Source organism: Acomys minous, assembly GCF_964271855.1.
Source record: "Acomys minous genome assembly, chromosome: 10".
Classification (NCBI taxonomy): domain Eukaryota; kingdom Metazoa; phylum Chordata; class Mammalia; order Rodentia; family Muridae; genus Acomys; species Acomys minous.
In genome coordinates, this window is record NC_140491.1 from 48646508 (window position 1) to 48667174 (window position 20667).

At 47.4% G+C, this 20667-nt stretch overlaps 1 protein-coding gene across 3 annotated transcripts in view; it reads right to left on the minus strand.

Annotated features, from left to right (window-relative positions):
- ASCC2 (activating signal cointegrator 1 complex subunit 2) overlaps positions 1-20667 on the minus strand; it is a 46480-nt gene that overhangs the window by 21185 nt on the left and 4628 nt on the right. For 2 of the 3 annotated variants that reach the window (XM_084798694.1, XM_084798696.1), the window contains 6 exons: positions 15593-15751; positions 15070-15240; positions 11601-11730; positions 4870-4937; positions 2914-3024; positions 1640-1752 (listed from right to left, as the gene is read on the minus strand). In XM_084798694.1, coding sequence (XP_084654820.1) covers positions 1640-1752; positions 2914-3024; positions 4870-4937; positions 11601-11730; positions 15070-15240; positions 15593-15751 — 752 coding nt within the window. The remainder of the gene's footprint in view (positions 1-1639; positions 1753-2913; positions 3025-4869; positions 4938-11600; positions 11731-15069; positions 15241-15592; positions 15752-20667) is intronic. The other variant, XM_084798695.1, reaches the window with a different exon arrangement.

Here is a 20667-nt window from a genome sequence, read left to right on the forward strand (position 1 = left end):
GGAAGCTGGTCAACCCTAATGCCGGACTCTCACAGGCACAGGAGACCTCAGAGGAGGCAGAGGACCAGCTGCCATCTCTGGCACATGTCAGAGCTAGATAAATGTTTTGTTGAATGGGTGGGTTAAGTGACAGAAGGGATGGGTAGATGGGTGGGTAAATGGAGTTGAGCAGCTCCCAGAAGCTGCTGCAAATGTTGGGAGAGATGCCTAGACAGAGTAACAGTTATGGGCCATTGGGAACGGGCCAGTACTTTTTGTTGCCAGGCAATTAGCAGGCTGATGGTCCTTTCACAGCAGCCTGGGAAAGCCCAAACCCATGTTCCCCACCTTCTCACGGTACAGGAAGATCTCATGATGCTAACTGGGCAAAGGCTCCCTTCTTGCTATCGGGCCCTCTGAGCTCTTCTCCATCTTAGCACAATCTTCGTTAGGACTCCGTGGATTAAAGCCTCCATCTGGCATCAAATAGTGGAGCCCACGTTTTCATTATCAACTCCTTTTCCTGTTGTCCTGGGGTCCTCAACCAGTGTATCCCTGCTTCTCTGTGGAACAGTCTGGTTTGTGCTTTGAGACAGGGTCTCTTTATGTAGCCCTGCAACTCTCTACGTAGACCATGGTTCAAACTCAACAGCTCTGCCCTCCTTTGCCTCCCACGCGCTGGGACTAACGGAGCACGCCACCACACCTGGCAGTTAGTTTGGACACCTCATCTGCTTTAACACCCTCCCTGCCTTTCTGTCTTGAACATTCTGATCCTTCTTAGTCTTACATTCTGAGGGCAGGTCTAGTGATGTTGACTAGGCTCAGGTGGCCCTCTTGCCTAAGCCTTCTGTGGAGCTGGGATGGCAGGAGCAGCCAGCGCGCCAGGCTTCCTGCTCATCACTCTAAGCTGTTTTTAGGAGTCACCCTCCTTCTGCACACCCCTGCCACAAAGAAGGAACATCTCTGCTGTCTCCTCATCACACCAGCTCTCACTGTTCTTACAATAAGCTCTTACAGTCCCACTGTAAGGCGCACAAAACAAACAAAGTAGATTTGAAGCTGTGGGGCTGGTTTTTGTTTATTTGTTTGATTGGTTGGTTTTTCCAGACAGTGTCTCTCTGGGAAGCCTTGGCTGTCCTGGACTCACTCCGTAGATCAGGCTGACCTCGAACTCACAGCAATCCGCCTGCCTCTGCCTCCCAAGTGCTGAGATTAAAGGCGTGTGCCACCACGGCCCAGCATTATTTGTTTGTTTTTGTTTTTTCCCTCATCCCTAATCCTATTCTTAGCCAAAATTGGGAGGGCTCCACTCAGCAGACATTTATCTATGTTCCTCATTGTGTGTCCCCAGGCTGGAAGATGGACTGGTATATTATTTTTTTAAAATGATTTATTTATTTTAATTGTACATGCATTGGTGTTTTGCCTGCATGTATGTCTGAGTGAGAGTGTCAGGTGCCCTGGAGCTGAGGTTACAGACAACCGTGAGCTGTCTGTCATGTGAATTGAACCCGGGTCCTCTGAAAGACTGGCCAGTACTCTTAACCACTGGGCCATTTCTCCAGCCCCAGTCTGGTATATTCTAAGGACCAAATCAATATGTATTTGAGTGATACATGGATCAGAGCCCTTACTTTAACCAGAAATCCCACTGTACCTGTAACAAAAGTCATGTTTCTGCAAGGTTTGGCAAGCCAAAGGAAAGATGTCCAGAAAGGCCCAGAGTGTGGTAGAGGTATCACACAGGTAGAGAACAATGTCCTTTAATTCCTGTTGTCAAGAAAAGATACAGTGTTATTCTCTCTAGCCCCACAGAGAGCCTGGATCATAACTGGCAAAGTCAGAGTCCCCAGCAGGCAGAAAGATGCTTGAGGGCTACAGGGCCGTCCATCTCTGGGAGGGTAACCTGCCACCTAATCATCCTAAGTCTCAGAGCTTGCCATTGCAGCTTAGAGGCCCATGTCAGTGATGGCTGAGGTCACCTGTAACTCAGATAGTCTCTCTTCTATGCGGTAGGAAAATGAACTCTGAATCTGAACACTGGGTGCAGAGAGAGATCACCCAGCCTGGTGCAGACAGGAACAGCAAGTCCACCCTTTGCTTTCACGACAACTTGAAGGAGCAGGATGGGTGGCTCCTGGGGTCTCCATGCTACAGATAAGGAAACGGGCTCAGAGAGCTAAGAGGATTTGCTCCCATAGCTCCTGGCCTATATGCCTCTGAAACACTTGCTTAATGGGTATGTTCTCAGCAGATGGCAAATGCCAAGAAGGTGGCTCACAATTGCCTCATCCCAGCTGTTTGTAGTGATCAGCACAGGACCCAAGCTTCTTAAATGTTCACTTTCTGAGGGCTGGGTATGGTGGTGCACACCTTTAATGCCAGCACTAGGGAGGCAGAGGCAGGCGGATCGCTGTGAGTTCCAGGCCAGCCTGGTCTACAAAGAGAGCTCAGGACAGCTGGGGTGACACAGAGAAACCCTGTCTTGAAAAAACAAATAAAAATGTTTGCTTTCTGTATGTCACCTTTACTGAAGTTCTAAGTGCTAGGAGATGCGCCATGTCTGCTCCTGCTTGCTGCTTTACCCCCAGGCTCAGCACTGGACCCAGCATATGCTGGGGATCCCTCAAAATACACTCGTGGAATTAATGGCTGGCTCAAGGAGTGAGCCTGCTGAGCACAACTAACTAAAGACCAGACCCAGTTCTCTTCCTGTGCTCTATAAAGGTTGCCCAGAGAGGAACAAAATGTGCCGAAAAGCTTCTTAACCCACAGGACAGGTGGAAACACAGGTTAAATCAAAGGACAAAGACAGAGGAGGGGAAGAGACTGCTGTGCCCTGTAGTACTGGCTATCTTCTCAGCCCCACAGCAACCAGGGTTTGACTGAAGGTTCCTAGCCAAAAGAAGCTGGGCTGAGGGGCAAGCTTACCAGGAGAGGCATGTCACTGGGGGTCAATCGACTCTTTTCCCCGAGTTTCTGGGGTGTGGTGCTGGTCCCATCCCCCTGCAAGCCACAGTGCTGGAGGATATTGTTGAAGACCTAAGAAAGGCAAAAAGGGTTCTCTTCCAAAAAGGGCTGAGGAAGCACCTGGGACTCCCACCCCACAACTAGGACAGGTAACCCAGGAACTGCCTTGGAACCTAGGGACAGAGCATCCAATGGGTTGGTGGACAGAATTAAATGTAAACTGTATAGGGCTGACGGTGCAGCTCAGGCCAAGTACATGTAAGTACATGTAAATTCCAGGCCGAGTGTGGTACTTTAATCCCAGCACTCAGAAGGCAGAGGTGGGTGAATCTCTATGAGTTCAAAAGCAGCCTGGTCTAGTTAGCCTGTTCTAGGCCATAGTGAAACCCTGTCTCAACAAGACCCTGAGTTCCATCTTTAGGAACCACACCTACAGCATGCATATAAAATATAACCCCCAAGAATCCTGCATCTATAATTTGACTGGATAGATTCAGCAAATATCTGAGAAACACCTTCAGCAATATTTAAAAGATGTGAACATCTCTTTGTAGATGACCATTTATAGGATCATTTTTACATATGTGTGTATATAAACATATGCAGTTTGATTGTCGTTTTGTTTTGAACAGGGTCGCATGTAGGTCAGGATGCCTTTGCTCTCACTGTGCAGACAGGATGACAACCTTGAATCATTATCCTCATGCCTCTACTTCCCAAGGGCAGAAAGCACAGGCGTGCGCCATCACTTTCAGTCATTGCTGAGCTTTGTTAAAACAAAGACAAATTAACAGCGTTGAATACAGAACCTGTCATAAAACCCAGCAAGACGGAATTGGTAGTGGGGTGTGTGTGTAGGCATGTGTGCAAAAGTCAGGGGACAACTTGTGGGAGCCCATTATCTCCTTCCACTAAGTGGGCCCTAGGGGTCAAAATCAGGTCCTCAGGCTAGGTGGCAGGCACCTTTACCTACTAAGCCATCTACCCAAGGCATATATTACCTTGATTTTTATAATTAAAATTTTATTTTTGAAGCCAGGCATGTTGGCACACACCTTTAATCTCAGCATTCAAGAGGCAGAGGCAGGTGGATCTCTCTGAGTTCAAGGCCAGTCTGGTCTACAGAGTGAGTTCCAGGTTACCTAGAGCTACACTGAGAAACCCTATGTAAAAAAAAAAAAACCCAAAAAACCAAAACCAAAAAATCCAAAAACAACATACGCACACACACACACACCGCAAAACAAACAAAAAACCCAAACGAAACAAAAAATAAATAAATAAAATTTTTTTGAGACAAGGTTTCACTATGTAGCCTTGGCTGGCCTGGAACTCAAGACAATCGCCTGCCTTAGACCCCAAGAGCTGGGATTACGAGAATGAGCCACCAGGTCCAGCTCCTTTCAGTTTTTTAACTTCCTCATATTTTCTACAATACACATTATTCTCTCATGAAATGGTTTTATAAGCCTTCACAGTTCCTGTGTGAGAAGTGTAGGTCTCTGATAGGAGTAATTTTGGAGGCATACAGCAGTTGGAAAATGACACAAAATGTAAACCAAACCCCTTCATGTGAGCATCAGAGAGTCTTTAGACTTCAGTCTTGTTCAAAAAGGGCAAAAGGTAAATTAAAAGGCACATAGCCACGGGTAGGACAAAGACACAGTCTGGGAGGTGAGTCCTCTTTCTCCTTCCTCCTCCTCCTTTTCCCTCTCCGCCCCCCCCCCCCCCTTTCTGAGGATGGGATCCAGGGCTTTGCACGTGTTAGCTCAATGCTCCACCTCTGTGCCACACTTCAAGATGAGTCTGGAAGCGGCGTGGAGAGCAAACACTTCTCCCAGGTTCCTCAAGAAAAGGCCGAAGCCTGGCCTCCCTCTGCCCAGCGTGCGCTGCCCGGGCAGGGGTGAGCCACGGTACCTGAAGTATGGTGGGCACGGTTTCGTCCAGGTCAGTGTAGTAACTCGGCTGCTGGGTAAAGACGTTTCCTAAAAAGAGAAGAGCAAGGGAAGAAGTGGGGAGAGGTGAGCAGGGTGCAGAGGACATAGTCAAACGGGCCATCAGCTCTGTGACCCCTCTGCCTTTCCTAGCCTGCCCGTGGGTGGATCAAATGAGTCTTGTCTCAGGCCCAGCTGCTACTGAGTTTTGTCCTCATAGAGAAACCTCCCAGGGCTGGGAAAGGAAGTCACTCAGTACAATTTAACTTTTTAAGTTTCTCTGAACTATGTCAAACAGAGCAGCCGGTCAAACCTGCTAGTCCTGATGTTCTCAGGGAGTGAGCAAACTTGGGCACCAGGACTCCTACGACAGCACTAACTGTGGAAATGGGAGTTGCACTGTGCCAGAAAATTAGGAACTATGACTTCTTTATTCAATAGCCCTACAATAACTCACGACTCTTGCCAGGCCACACCTCAAAAAAGTGTGAGGAGACACAAGGAGGAAATCTTTGCTTTTGAACAGGCTGCCATCTCTGTGCATGCTCCTGCAAACAGGAGGCAGGAGCGATGCCCCGAGATGGACTTGGCTCACGGCTGTGCTTGCTGAGTTCCGATGAGGTCCATCTCTGTCCGATGTTTACCACTCTCTACTGCTGCTGCATGTGCCTGCTTAGAGCGTATGGTAGCTGGATGGACCCAGGTTTCTCTGTCTAAATGGTGAGGGAGGAAGAACAGGGAACATGGTAATGAAAGGCGCCACCGCCTTTAGAGTCTGCAACGCTGCACCCCACTATAACCTTTGCCTCTCAGGCTGGCGGCAGCTTTGAGCCCCTCTGCCTCTAAGGAGGTCTACTTTTATCTAAGTGCCAGACAATGCTTAGATTTTAGTCCTGTTTGAGAAGGGCAAAGGGTGAATTCAAAGGGGTGTGGCCAGGAGTAGGACAAAGAAACCATCTGGGAGAAAGGAGTCTCCCTCTGCGCCTTGGTTTGTCCCTTCCACGGCTCCTCTCGTCCTGATCTTCCAGAGCAAGACTCAACTCCTGACTGTGATACAAAAAGCCCTTAGAAATCTAGCCCCTGCTGGCACCCTAGAGCAGCCTGCTTCCACTCCCTACACTAGAGCCCTCCCTTAGAGGTCTAATTAGAGTCATCCTTAACCTCAGACAACAAGCCTGTCCCTTTCTTCTGCCTGAAACGACCTCCCAGAGCTCACCCCACCATAAGACATGTGTCACTTTCTCTAGGCAGTACTTCTGACATAGGCACTCCCAGGGCCATGGTGGCAGAGGCCGGTGGATAGCTATGAGTTCAAGGCCAACCTGGTCTACAAAGCGAGTCCAGGACAGCCAAGGCTACGCAGAGAAGCCCTGTCTTGAAAAACAAAAAAGAGATTTATTTATTTATTTATTTATTTAATATATATGAGTGATCTATCTGCATGTACACCTGCATGCCAGAAAAGGAAACCAGATCTCATTATAGATGGTTGTGAGCCACCATGTAGTTAATATCTGGGAATTGAACTCAGGACCTTTGGAAGAGTAGCCAGAGCTCTGAACCTATAAGCCATTTCTCCAGCCCCCAAGATTTTTTTTTCAAGCATCAAGATAACTCCAACTTCTTTCTCTCTCTCTTTCTCTCTCTTTTTTTTTTTCCCCAAGACAAGGTTTCTCTGTGTAGCAGCCCTGGCTGTCCTGGACTCACTTTGCAGACCAGGCTGGCCTGGAACTCAGAGATCTGCCTGCCTCTGCCTACGGAATGCTGGGATTAAAGGCATTGCCACCACACCCAGCAAGATAACTCAAATTTTACAATCTATGCTTGGGGTCTTCAGAGTCTCTTTTCTTCTACTTGATCACCCTGACTTTTGATTAAAAACAAAAACAAAAACAAAACAATTACAACAACAAAAACCCAACACACACACACACACACACACACACACACACACACAAACGTGGTCAAAGAGATGGCTCAGCAGTTAAGAGCACTTGCTGTTCTTGGAGGTCAGGCTCAGTTCCCAGGACCTACATGGTGGCTCACACTCATCTGTAACTCCAGTTCCAGGGGACCTGCTACCCTCTCTGGCCTCCATGGGCATCATGCGCACATGGTGAATAGTTATATGTGTGGCAAAATATATCTTGGGGCTGAAGAGATGGCTCAGTGGTTAAGAGCACTGGCTGCGCTTCTAGAGGCTCCAGGTTAGAGTCTCAGGACCCACGTGGTGTCTGACTACCACTTGAATGTAACTCTAGTGCTAGGGGACCTGATGGCCTCTTCTGGCCTCTGCAGGCACTGCATGCACATGTACACACATACATGCAGACAAGGCACACACCCAAACACATGTAAAATATAAATAAAAGTTGAAAAAAAAGCCAGGTGTGGTGGTGCATACCTTTAATCCCAGCACTCGCGAAGCAGAGGCAGGCAGATTGCTGTGAGGTCAAGGCTAGTCTGGTCTACAAAGCAAGTCCAGGATAGCCAAGGCTAACACAGAGAGACTCTGTCTCGGAAAAAAAAAAGTTGAAAAATGATTATTATCTTATGGTAAATCAATTTATCTTAAGAAATAGTACAGAGGTAAGGAAGTGGCGTCTTCTGAGTGCCCTCTTCCCTCACAAGTCCAGGGTGAGCATGAGACACCCACACACAAATCACCAACCTATGAAGGACTCTCGACCTCATTTTCTCCTGATGTGCAAAAAGCTTGAGAGAGTGACTGATGAGCTCTACTTTCAGAAGCTGATTGCTGATACCCAATGGTACCTCTCCAGTTTATTAAAAAGGCGAGAGTAAGGATTGTGCTTGTGCCCACAGGGCAGTCTACTTATAAGCAATCACTTTGCCCAGGAGGCTTTGTGGTATTCAAAGTGGGAGGCTGCATTGTGCCTTCTACTTAAGGTCTGAAAAGATAGCTACTCTGAGAGAAAGAAAGTTTCTGTAAGAAACAAGGAGTCTCTGTAGGATCCTCTCCATTTGCCCCCCCACCTCCCCCCCACGTTCCAGGTCTGCACCTTTTTTGGATCAACCACCTTCTAGGAGACAAAACTAAGATTCTTTTCTCCCTAATAAGTGAGTTTAGAACCCTCAACCTGGTGGTCTGAGAACAGTTTAAAAGTAAGTGGAGCTGGGGCTGGAGAGATGGCTCAGCGGTTAAGAGCACCGTCTGCTCTTCCAGAGGTCCTGAGTTCAATTCCCATCAACCGCATGGTGGCTCACAGCCATCTATCATGAGATGTGGTGCCCTCTTCTGGTGTGCATGCAGGCAGAACACTGTGTATGTAATAAATAAATAAATCTTAAAAAAAAAAAAAAAGGTACATGGAACCTATAGTGTACACCTAATAGCCAAGCATTTGGGAGGCAGAGGCAGGAGGAGTCAGTCTCCAAGGCTAGCTTGGGCTATGGTAGCAACTTTGAGGCTACTCTGAGCTACATAGTAAGACCCTGTTCCAGAACACAACACCCGCCCCACCCCCAAAACAAAAACAAAAAAAACAAAAGAAAAGCCAGGCACGGTGGCTCACATCTATAGTCTATGCAGACGTGTAAGGCAGAGCAGGTTAGAAGTTCCAGCTTGGGCTTCATTAGTTTAAAGAAAAAAAAAAAAAAAGGCTGGCTGGGCATGGTGGTACATACACCTTTAATCTCTGTGAGTTTGAGGCCAGCTGGTCTACAAAGAGAGTTCCAGGACAGCCAAGGCTACAGAGAATCCCTGTCTCGAAAGGCCAAACAAACAAACAAACAAACAAACAAACATCAAAAAAGCTTGGTGTACAGGCTAGTTTTACATCAACTAGACACAAAACTGAGAAAAGGCCACCAGCACACTGGCCTGTATGTAGGCAAGCCCACGGGACATTTTCTTGAATGATGGATGGTGTAGGAGGGTCCTGGCAGCTGCAGGTGGGATAAGCCCTGGCAGGCGGTCCTGGATGGTGTAAGGAGGCAGCCGAACGCGCCCTGGAGAGCAAGCCAGTGAGCAGCACTCCTCTGTGGCTTCTGCGTCAGTCTCTGCCTTGACGGCTCCAGTTTGTGGTATGGAACTGTGAGCTGAGTAAAAACTTGCCTCCCCAAGTTCCTTTTGGTCAGGGTGTGTATCAAACAATGGAAATCTAACTAAGACAGTCAGCAAAATGGCTCAGCAGGTAAATGGACCTTTCACCATGCTTACTGACCTTAATTTAAATTTAATCTCCAGGGCTGGAGAGATGGCTCAGCTGTTAAAGGCTAGGCTCACAACCAAAACTTTAATCTCCAGGATCCACTTAGTAGAAGGATAGAACCTACTCTTGCACAAAATAAAATTTTGAAATGTACATTAGAAATTCAAACAAAAAGGAAACAACTCTCAAAATCTATGAAATCCACCTTTCATCTGATTCTTATAGGAGCCAGTGGACAGCAGACAGAACATTCTTTTTTTTTTTAATATAGTTTTTTTTTTTAAGACAGAACATTCTTGGTCTGTCCTTGATACTTCATCTCCCTGCAGCTCCTTGCAGCAACCTGTACCAACACACTCAGGGTGTCCGTGCATCTAACTCACAGTGCACACCACCAAGTCCTGAAGCCCATTTTTTTCTGCACTATTCTCTGTCCCTGTTTTCTCCAGAACAGGTAAGAGATGTGCCTGCTTTCCAAGTACCTCCGCTTCCACCCTCCCTACATGCATGCTGCCCTAATAAATTACCCTTGTCACCAGATGGCTCACCTCCCTGCTGCAAGCTCCTAGAGGCTCCCCAGCCTCATCACAGTAAGAGCTCAGACTCGCCAAGTGCCTGTGTCCTGCCAGGCCCGCAGTGACGTGTGCTGCTCCCTTTTTCCTACTGAAACCCATGCCCATGCAGAGGAGGCAGACCCCAGCCTTTCCTTTCTCTAAAATTGAGGCTTAGAGAGACTTGGTGAAGCCGACAGACCCACAAAGGGAGTTGGATAGAAGATGGGAGTTGAATGGAGGGCCTGTCATTTTCACCCTTGGCAGTACCCCTCCTTAGAAAGCAGAATGGAGTCTTTCCCTGGCTCCTGCTGCTGCTCTTGAAACCTTCCGCTCTAACCAGACTGGCCTGGTAACTGTTTCCCTAGCTTACTATATGTTCTGTGGCTCACTCACCCCACCCTCTATAGTGAATTGGAAAATATACAAGATTAACCCGTACGCAGGCAATAATTAGACTCAAACAAGAAGCCAGAGAGTTGGGTGTGCCTGTAATCCCACACTTGGGAAGCAGAGACAGGCAGATCTCTGTGAGTTCAAGGTCAGCCTGGTCTACAAAGCGAGTCTAGGACAGCCAAGGCTACACAGAGAAACCCTATCTCAAAAAAAAAAAAACATATATATTATGATTTAATGTATTAAAAATATAGAGAGAAATGACCTGAAGTAAACAATAAATATAGACACTTGTAAGTATCTACTAATGGTTTTCCTGTTTCTTCATTCTAACTGTAGGCTGTATGTGCAGCTCTGTTAATAGTACTTGCCTATATGTTAGGCGGGATAGCACACACCTGTACTCAGGGAGGCAGAAGCATGTGTACTGCTGCTAGTTCAAGGCCAGCCTCATCTACAGAGTGAGTTCCAGGACAGGCAAGGCTACACAGAGAAACCCTGTCTAAAAGAAGAAAAAAAAAAAGTTGTTTACTTGCCTAGCTGAGGCCAGCCTGGTCTACAGAGTAAGTTCCAGGAAAGATAGAGCTACAAAGAGAAACTGTTTCAAAAAAGAAACACAAACTTCCAAAACCCAGTTACATATTTATATAGTTATATGTAAAATTTAGAATTTCATATGCAGCTTCATACACACACACACACACACACACACACACACACACACACACACTTTTGATATTTGTTTTAATGTACTTACAAAGTTTAGTATATACACATATGTATATAAATTCTGTTAGGAGAGAAAAGAAGGGAGGGAGAGAGAGGACTATCCCAAAGGACAGTTGCCTGTTTCGGTTTTGGGTTTGTTTTGTTTTTTTTGTTTTTGTTTTGTTTTGTTTTTGTTTTTGTTTTTCAAGACAGGGTTTCTCTGTGTAGCCTTGGCTGTCCTGGACTCACTCTGTAGACCAGGCTGGCCTCGAACTCACAGCGATCCACCTGCCTCTGCCTCTCGAGTGCTAGGATTAAAGGTGTGTGCCACCAAGCTGGCCTCAAAAGCAAAACCCTCTTACCTCAACCTCCTGAGTGCTGGGGTTGTAGCTATGCACTACCCAGCAAGACTTGCAGATTCTTGAGACACTATCTGGCACACTGTTTTTCTTTTTTCCTTTTTTTTGGTTTTTCAAGACAGGGTCTCTCTGTGTTAGCCTTGGCTGTTCTGGACTCACTTTGTGGACCAGGCTGGCCTCGAACTCACAGCGATCCGCCTGCCTCTGCCTCCCGAGTGCTGGGATTAAAGGCGTGCGCCACCACGCCTGGATACTATTTTGCTTTTGCCTTGAGTTCTCAATTGTTTATTTCAGAGTTGAGGTATCTATGTGTATACTATGTATTTACGTGTGTGTGTGTGTGTGTGTGTGTGTGTGTGTGTGTACTACATCTGTGAAGTTATTTCCCAGGACCACTTGCCCCTAACCCTCCTGTGCTGCCTAAGCACAGACATTTGTGGCCTCTGGCTTGGCATGGGGCCACCCCTCGCACCTCTGGCTTGGCATGGGGCCACCCCTCGCACCCAGGTCCCACGTCCTCCTTACCTATCATTTTCTGGAGCAGTGGTGCGTTGCCTTTGCCAAAGAGCACACAGAGGTCCAGGATCTTTGGGATGTCAAAGAGGAAATTATTGTAGAGGATCTCTCCAAACGCAGATGGGGAAATGAAGTGATCCTAAAGGGAAAGTGCAGAGAGAGGACGGAGGCTGAGCATGCAAACACTGCAATAGCAAACTCCTGAGAGGCCACCTTGATGCTCATCCGCTGGGGACAGGCTAATGGCAGCATGCCCCTGCTGTATACATGCCTGAGCTTTCATGAGAGGACCTAGAATTACGGTGACTCTGCATTTTCATGTAAACAGAAACACACCTTGAAAGAGTCAGCTGAGGGGCGTTTTTAAGCAGTTAGGGGTAAATCAGCACGTTGTCTGGGATTACATAAAATCACGTTGGGAAGATAAGGAAACTAAGGTTAAACTAGATTGACACAACACTGGTAAGTAGACAAGTAGTGTGAGGGGGACGTGGAGCCAGTGTTCTGTGTACACGAAACTTTCACTCAAGTACATGCATATATTTGAAACTTAATTATAAGGAAAATGTAGCTTAAAAATTAAGCACGCAGCCAGGCGGCGGTGGCGCACGCCTTTAATCCTAGCACTCGGGAGGCAGAGGCAGGCAGATCTCTGTGAGTTCGAGGCCAGCTTGATCTACAAAGTGAGTCCAGGACAGCCAAGGCTACACAGAGAAACTTTGTCTCAAAAAACAAAACAAAACAAAAAATTAAGCACGCCTGTAATCCTAGCACTCAGGGAAGGAGAGGCAGGTGGATCTGAGTTCGAGGCCAGTCTGGTCTAAAAAGGGGGTCTAGGACAGCAAAAGCTACACAGAGAAATCCTATCTTGAAACCTCCCCTCCCCCCCCCAAAAAAAAACACACACACACACACACACACACAGAAAAAAAAATAAGACCCAGGCTGGAGAGATGGCTCAGAGATTAAGAGCACTGACTGCTTTTCCAGAGGTCCTGAGTTCAATTCCCAGCAACCACATGGTGGCTCACAACCATCTATAATGTGATCTGGTGCCCTCTTCTGGTGGGCAGACACATATGCAGGCAGAGCACTGTATACGTATTAGGTAAATAAATCTTAAAAAAAAAAAAAAGGCCCACTGAGCTGTGATGAATGCCTGTAAAAACGAGTGATGAGAGTGGCCCGGCAGGAGCCCTTGTTGCTCTTACAGCGGCCTCGGTTCGGCTTTCAGTACTGAGATGGTAGCTCACAGCTTCCTGTCACTCCAGTTCCGAGGGATCTGATGCCCTCTTCTGACATCCGAGGGCTTATACAGATATATATGGCATACATATACGTTAAAAAACATATGTGCACAGCTGGGTGGGGGTGGTGCACGCCTTAAAAAAAAGAAAGAAAGAAAAAGAAAACCCCAATAAACACCTGTCCGCACCCTGCGCACGCACATACACACATACACACATACAAATATGAAAATACTCAGATGCTGAGACAGGATGCTGGTGAATTGGTCAGTCTGGCCTACACACGGAGATCCTGTCTCCAAACAAAGAAGCAAATAAAACAAGATCCTTTTTCACTGTGGCGTCAGGGACCAGACCCAAGCAGGACCTTGTGCAGAGTAGGCAAGCACTGTATGACCAAAGTACACCTCAACCCAAGATCCAATCTTTTTTTGTTGTTTTTTTGTTTTTTTGTTTTTCAAGACAGGGTTTCTCTGTGTAGCCTTGGCTGTCCTGGACTCACTTTGTAGACCAGGCTGGCCTCGAACTCACAGCAATCCACCTGCCTCGGCCTCCCAAGCGCACCGTTAAAGGTGTGCGCCACCACGGCCTGCATCCAAGATCCAGTCTTTAGAGTTCTCTGTTCCCTGATGTACAAAACTTCCCTGAAGGAAGGGCCAGAGAGATGGCTGAGTGGTTAGGAGTACTGGCTGTTCTTGCAGAGAACTGGAATTTGGTTCCCAGCACCCACACTGGGCAGCTCCAAGGGATCAATATCCTATTCCGGCCTCTGTGAGTATTGGCACACATGAGCATATACACATATATCAGTAAAAATTAAACAAATCTTTAAAAAAAGAAAATCCTCAGACTGGAGAGATGGCTCAGCGGTTAAGAGCACACACTGCTTTTCCAGAGAGCCCTGAGTTCAGTTCCTAGCACCACAAAGGGCGTCTTACACACACCTACAACTCCAGCTCCAGAGGAATCTGCTATCTCTAGGCTCCACAGGCACCGGACACACCAACACAGACACACACATACAATTAAAAATAATACAAAAGTGTGTTTGAGACAGGGTTTCTCTGTGTAGCCTTGGCTGTCCTGGACTCCCTCTGTAGACCAGGCTGGCCTTGAACTCACAGCAATCCACCTGCCTTGGCCTCCAGAGTGCTGGGATTAAAGGTGTGCGCCACCACAGCCAGCTCAAATAATGTCTTTTGAGACTGGGTCCCACTGAATAGACCAGACAGGACTTGAACTCCCAGAAATTCATCTATTTTTGCTTCCTGAGTTATTAGGACTAAAGGTGTGTGTCACTATGCCTCACAAAGCAACTCTTTTAAAACATTTTTTAGATTCCAACAAGGACTTGAAGGCTAGTGAGATGGCTCGGTATGTAAAGGTACTTGCCAATAAGTCTGATAAGCCTGAGCTCAATCTCCAGGACCTACAGAGCAGAAGCCACTGCACAAGTTGTCCTCTGACCTCCACATGTGCAGTGGCACACATTATACACACTCAAAGAACAAAAAGTCCCTGAGGAACATGGATATTAGTGACATCAAGTAGTGCTAACAGCAGTGCTGACAAGGTGGCTCAGTGGCTAAGACTGAGTTCCTTGTTCCTACACGGTGGTTCATAGCTACCTAAACTACAGCTCCTGATATCTGACGCCCTCTTCTGGCTTCTTTGGCACCCACACATATGTGCACATACATACATGGAGACATATACACATATACAAATTAATTAATTTTTGTTGTTGCTGGTTTTTCGAGACAGGGTCTATCTGTGTTAGCCTTGGCTGTCCTAGACTCGCTTTGTAGACCAGGCTGGTGTTCACAGCGATCCTCCTGCCTCTACCTCGTTGAGTGCTGGGATTAAAGGCATGAGCCACCATGCCTAGCTCCTTAAAATAAATATTTTTAAAAGTACACATATGAGTTCCTCAAAAAAGTCAGAATCAATGTCATTACCCTCTGTCACATGAGTAAAGCCACAGTCACATGTCAACTGTGACAAGGACCTTGGGGTTCCTGCTGACGAGAACACTGGGTACACTGTGGACAGGCTGGTGGATTAGAGGACAAGGCAAATAAGTGGCACAGGGTTTCCCCCCAAAAGACAGGAGTGAAGAAGGGAGAGAAAGAGGAAACGCAACACTTTCAGAGCCTTCTTTCCCAGGGGTAGAGTCTGGCACAGAGGTGCTGGGTGTCAAGCGGAGACTTGTCACAGGGTCAGAGACTTACTTTGGATTCCTTGTGAGTGGACATTCGAAGGAAGGTGAGGAAAACACTTCTGTGTAGGTGCTTCTGCATGTCAGCAACCTCAGGGGTCGGGGCCACCCACTCATCAAACTTTCGGGGTACATAGCGCAGGTAGGAGTCCAGGCACTTCTGCAGGGTCTCATCAAAAATAACCTAAGCCAGGCGAGAGAGGAGAGCAGGGCTTATCCCCGACGCTCAAGTGTTTGTGCGTAGACTGCACATGTGCTCACGGCCCATCAGCCCTGACTGCAAACACTCCAACCCCAAAAGACCAAGGAGCTAGGAATGAGCCCAGGGCTAAATACTAGGTTCTTAAAATGACAAGCGGACAGTGTGTAAACATCAGGAAGGCTGCAACATGAGACAGCAATCCAAACCACAGTGTGCTGTTAAGGATCCAAGGAAAGTAGACAACAAAGCAATTCCTAGGGAGAGAAAAGCAACAGCAACCAACCAAGGACATGTCATGTGCGTTGTCTTAGTGTTAATTTTTATAGAATGTTACCTGGCACCAGAATTTATCGTGAGGCAAGGCCAGGAGCCAGTCGAGGTCATTGGCTACGAAGGTGGCGCGTTCCAGGTACTCCTCCACTAGGGCGGGAATGTTGTCTTTAGGGGGCGCTTTGTATAACACAAAATACCGGTCTGCCTTCTGCTCAGGGTGCTACGGATCCAAAAACCACGTGTTAACGTGGCAGAGGTTAGTCAGCGAGGGCCCATTTGCCAACCCACAGCAATGACAGTACTTGGCTGTTCCAACCAGAGACCCTCCAAGGAGCCTGTAAATATAAAGAACCCAGTGTGTCTAACAAAGGAACCATGGTGGCACCCAGGGAATACTAGACGGTTGTTAAAAACCATGTTTTCAGAGCATTTTTAGTGGAGAGGGGACAGGTTAAGGGAAGAGAAAGATACAAAACTCTAATAAAGCCAGATTTGTAATTTTTAAATTTTTCTTTTTTTTTTTCCGAAGTTTTTGTTTTGTTTTGTTGGGGTTTTTGTTGTTTTTTTCTTTTTTCTTTTTTTGAGACAGGGTTACTCTGTGTAACAGTCCTGGCTATCCTGGACTCTCTTTGTAGACCAGGCTGGCCTTCAACTCACAGCTATCCACCTGTCTCTGCCTCCTCAGGGCTGGGATTAAAGATGTGCGCCACCACACCCAGCCAGATTTGTAATTAAAGCAAAAAAAAAAAAAACAAAAAACTATGTAGTCACATATTGGTACAGGTTTTTGAAAAGAAGTAAAGGACAATTTCCAAAACTTATACTGGTTATCTTGGGGCTAGGGAATTATAGCTTCATTATAGTTTTCAGTATTTTTTTTCTTGAGACGAGGGCTCACTCACTATGTAGACCAGCTGACATCAAACTCAGAAATCTGTCTGCCTCTACCTCCCAAGTACTGAGATTAAAGGTGCAAACCACTTTATTTTCTCATTTTTAAACAATGAATGTGTACTTTTAAAATTAATATTTAATTATCCAAGTAACACATAAGCATCTTTTCAAACACTATGTGGACGGGGTATAGCTCAGTGGCAGAATGTGCACTCAGTGTACGTGAGGCCCTGAGTTCAAACCCCAGCATGGCAAAGTAGGCGGGGGGGGGGTGGGGGGTGGGGGGGGGGTGGGGGGGGTGGGGGGGGTGGGGGGGGGGAGGAGAGGAGAAAAAGAAAAGGTGAGAAGGAGGGGAAAGGAGAGAGGGCTGGGAGGGGAAGCACATTCCCAGTCTCCACGACCTCCCAGGGGACCCACCATCAATGCGTCCTAGTGACCTTTCTAGGTACTCCATTAGAATACTGCCATAAGCATAGCAAATGCTTGTTTAAGTCTGTTTTTCCTTTTTGATACAAACAACATCATATTCTATATATCATTATTTTCCTTTTTATAACCAGGGGAAAAAACCTTCAACTATTTTGTTAAAGATTCTAATCAAGTAGTTGCAGCTCTCAGCTTAGAGTCACAAGGTCTCTTTCCCAGCCCTAACCGTGCCATGAACAAACCCCACTTTGTTCAGCAGAATGAAGAGATGATGGGCTCAGTTTCCGCCCCAGTCTACACGAGTGGCTTTCTCAGGGGGAGCTGTAACAGGAGAAGGGCCAGGCACGGCCTCAGCTGCTATCAACCACAGCCTTCCACTTCCAGAGCCGGCTCTAGAGCAACCAAGACTGCCGGATCAGCCTCCTTAAGAACCCTGTAGGCCTGCACACTCCTGTATGCAGGCTCCACAAGGATTCACTGCAGTCATTTAGCATATGGGTCTGTGGGACCTCTCCCCATTTAAATCCCATGCAGAGGGTGGCAGCATTCTGGGCACTAATCTGTTGGAAAGGAGAGCTCATCCCCTTGCCTTCCAAGCTCCCTTCCCCCGACCTGCTGACACTCTTTCCAGGGCCCCTAGTATGCCAGGTGTGGGGGCACGTGAATAAAAGCATCTAGTGCTGCAAGACTCAGCTTAGAGTCTCAAGCTCTCTCTGGGCTCACGTTCCACGGGGAAGGTGCACAACTAAGGCACGAGGGAGCCCTAAGCAGACCAAGCGACACCTCAAGCCTGAAGGTGGGAATTAGCAGTCCTTAGCGAAAGGATGTTCTCAGGCGAGTCAGTACTAAATTGAGCCTAGGAAGAGGAAAAAGCCCGCCTTCCCTCCTCCTATGTTTTTTTTCTTTTCTTTTTTTTCCAAGTCAGGGTCTCTGTGTAGCCTTGGCTGTCCTGGACTCAATGTGTAGACCAGGCTGACCTCGAACTCACAGCAATCCACCTGCCTCTGAGTTCCAAATGCTGGGATTAAAGGCGTGCGCCACCACACCCAGCTTCCATTTTTCTATTTTTCTTTCTCACATGTTCTTACTGCATAGCCCTGGCTGGCCTGGGACTTGCTATGTAGACTAGTGTATGCTCAATTTTCTTAACCAATATATTTTATTTTATTTAGTTATTTATTTTGGTTTTTCGAGACAGGATTTCTCTGTGTAGCCTTGGCTGTCCTGGACTCACCGTGTAGAACAGGCTGACCTCAAACTCACAGTGATCCACCTGCCTCTGCCTCCCAAGTGCTGGGATTATAGGCGTGCACCACAATGCCCAAGCTAACCAATATATTTTATTAACAATTTAGTGACCGAGCATATGTCACTTATAACCTGACTAACCAAAACAATAGGAAATGAGGATTAATGGACACAATAACAAAACTGTAAGGATATCAGTTCCGAGGAACGATTCTCCCAGCACAATCAGCAGGATTTCTTCTGCTGGAACCTAGAGTAACCAGAACCCAGAACCTCAGCAGGAGCCGGAGTCCTGAAGCCTTCCCTTGAGCGGTTCTCTCTAGGAGCATCTCCAAGTGCAGTGATGAACAGCCAAAACTACCCCAAGTCTCCAAAAAGCCCTGCCTCCAGTTCTGGACTCATTTACATATCTCCTCCCAGAGTCTGTTCCCGGGATCTTTTCCACTGGCAACAATCAAACTCCCGCAGGAGGTGGTCGGTCTTCTAGTGGATTAACCTCACCTGTTCTCTCACAAGACCGTTCCAATCCCGCACTTGGAATCCTAAAAAACAGGTTTATCTCTCCTTTAGACTAGGCTAGCTCCGCCTTAATAGAAACTGTCTGCCTCTGGGATTGAAGGTGGTGGCACACCTGATAGAAGAAATCATTCCCCAACCCCCAAGACAGGGTTTCTCTGTGTAGAAAAAGCCCGCCTTCCCTCCTCCTATGTTTCTTTTCTTTTCTTTTTTTTCCAAGACAGGGTCTCCGTGTAGCCTTGGCTGTCCTGGACTCGCTTTGTAGACCAGGCTGGCCTCGAACTCACAGAGATCCACCTGCCTCTGCCTCCCAAAGTGCTGGGATTAAAGGCGTGCGCCACCACCACCCGGCTCAGGACCATTTTTAAAGGCCTTGAGGTTACGCTGAGGCAGAACGTGAAGCAGAGCTTCTGGTGCAGGCAGCTGTGGCCTGCGGCACACATGCACTGCCTTGATCTTGCCGCTTGTCCATCTGACCATACTGACTCCTAGGACTCCCCAATCCCCCCTTGGCTGGACTAGAGGTGTCCCACGGCTCTGCCCAACACCTGTGTTGCCCTCCTCTGACTACAGCAGTCGTTAAAGTCACTTTTGATCAGTTGCTGTTGGTTACAGGGAGAGAAGGAGGAAATGGATTACAGAAGGATACAGGGGACTTTGAGGGAAGGTGAAATTGTTCACTGTCTTGACCATAGGTTATGGTTTATATTGGACATATGTTAGTATATCTTTCTTTCTTTTTAAAAGATTTATTTATTTATTTATTATGTATACAGTGCTGTCTTCATGTACACCTGTAGGCCAGAAGAGGGCATCAGATCACATTATAGATGGTCGTGGGCCACCATGTGGTTGCCGGGAATTGAACTCAGGACCTCAGGAAGAACAGTCAGTGTGTTTAACCTCTGAGCCATCTCTCCTGCCTAGTATGTCTTTCAATGATACTGCAACAGCGCTTGGCATTGAGCGACATGCCACATACTCATTAGCTGGACAAAAGAATGAATCTGAGGGACTCTGTGAGTAGCCGTAGATTGTTTCAGAGCAAGACAGAAGCAACTCCAATTGTGTCTCTCCTACCCAAGTTTAGCCCCACCTTTCAAAAAGTCTGGCTTAGGGCTGCTCATCTGCTCTGGCAAACTAGGAAAATAACTACTGCCCATCAAGCCTTTATGTATCTTGACAGGAGCTCATTTCTTAGTGTCCTTCAGGGAATGGCCTAACGGTTCACCACTGTCTCTTACAGGTTTTACAAGAGCATGCGCCTTGAACAGCAACTGTTCCATAAACATCAACAGGCTCCAGCTATCCATCACTCTGCAGAGGGACTGCAATGACTGCTCCGTGGGCAGAGATCTTTCCCCAAGCCGAGACTCGAAAGATAAAACCCTCTACGCAGCTCAGGACAATGCTCAGGAGCTTCCTGCAGCCTATAGGCTAATGCTCTTCAGTATGACCAAAAAGACCTGTCCCCAACCAGGTGATCGTCTTCCAGCTGCTCCCTCTTCCCAACCTAACCACTACTCAATGCCACGTTGCTGTTCGCTCTCACTGCTGCGCCTGCAATGACTGAGAGCCTGCTCTGCTGCAGGCACCAATCCACAGAGGCTTCATTTACCCCCACAGCCACCCCACCATGCCTGGTCCATTATTATCTTTTTTGGATCCTGAGGCCTAGTGAGGTTAAATAACTTGCCAACTATGTTCTGCTCTAGTGCCACCCCCAGGGATCTGTGCTTGACCTAAAAGTCAGGCTCCCTCAAGCACCCCTGAGCTCTCCATCCAGGGCCTTGCTCTCTTCCGGCTCATTCACCTTTCAACACCCAGCTCAGCATCTCTGTCCTCCAGGAAGCCATCCCTGGCTGCATGTCCCTCCTACCAGCCCAAGACCTTCCTTATCTGTACTCCAAGTTCTGACATGAGTGAGAATCGGCCTTTGTGTGAGAGCCCGGCCTGCTTCCTATCATACTGTCATCATACTAAAAGGCACTGGTCTCTGCCTGCCGACCGCACTAGGACAGGCTTCATATGTTCTCTCTGTAGCTCTAGCCT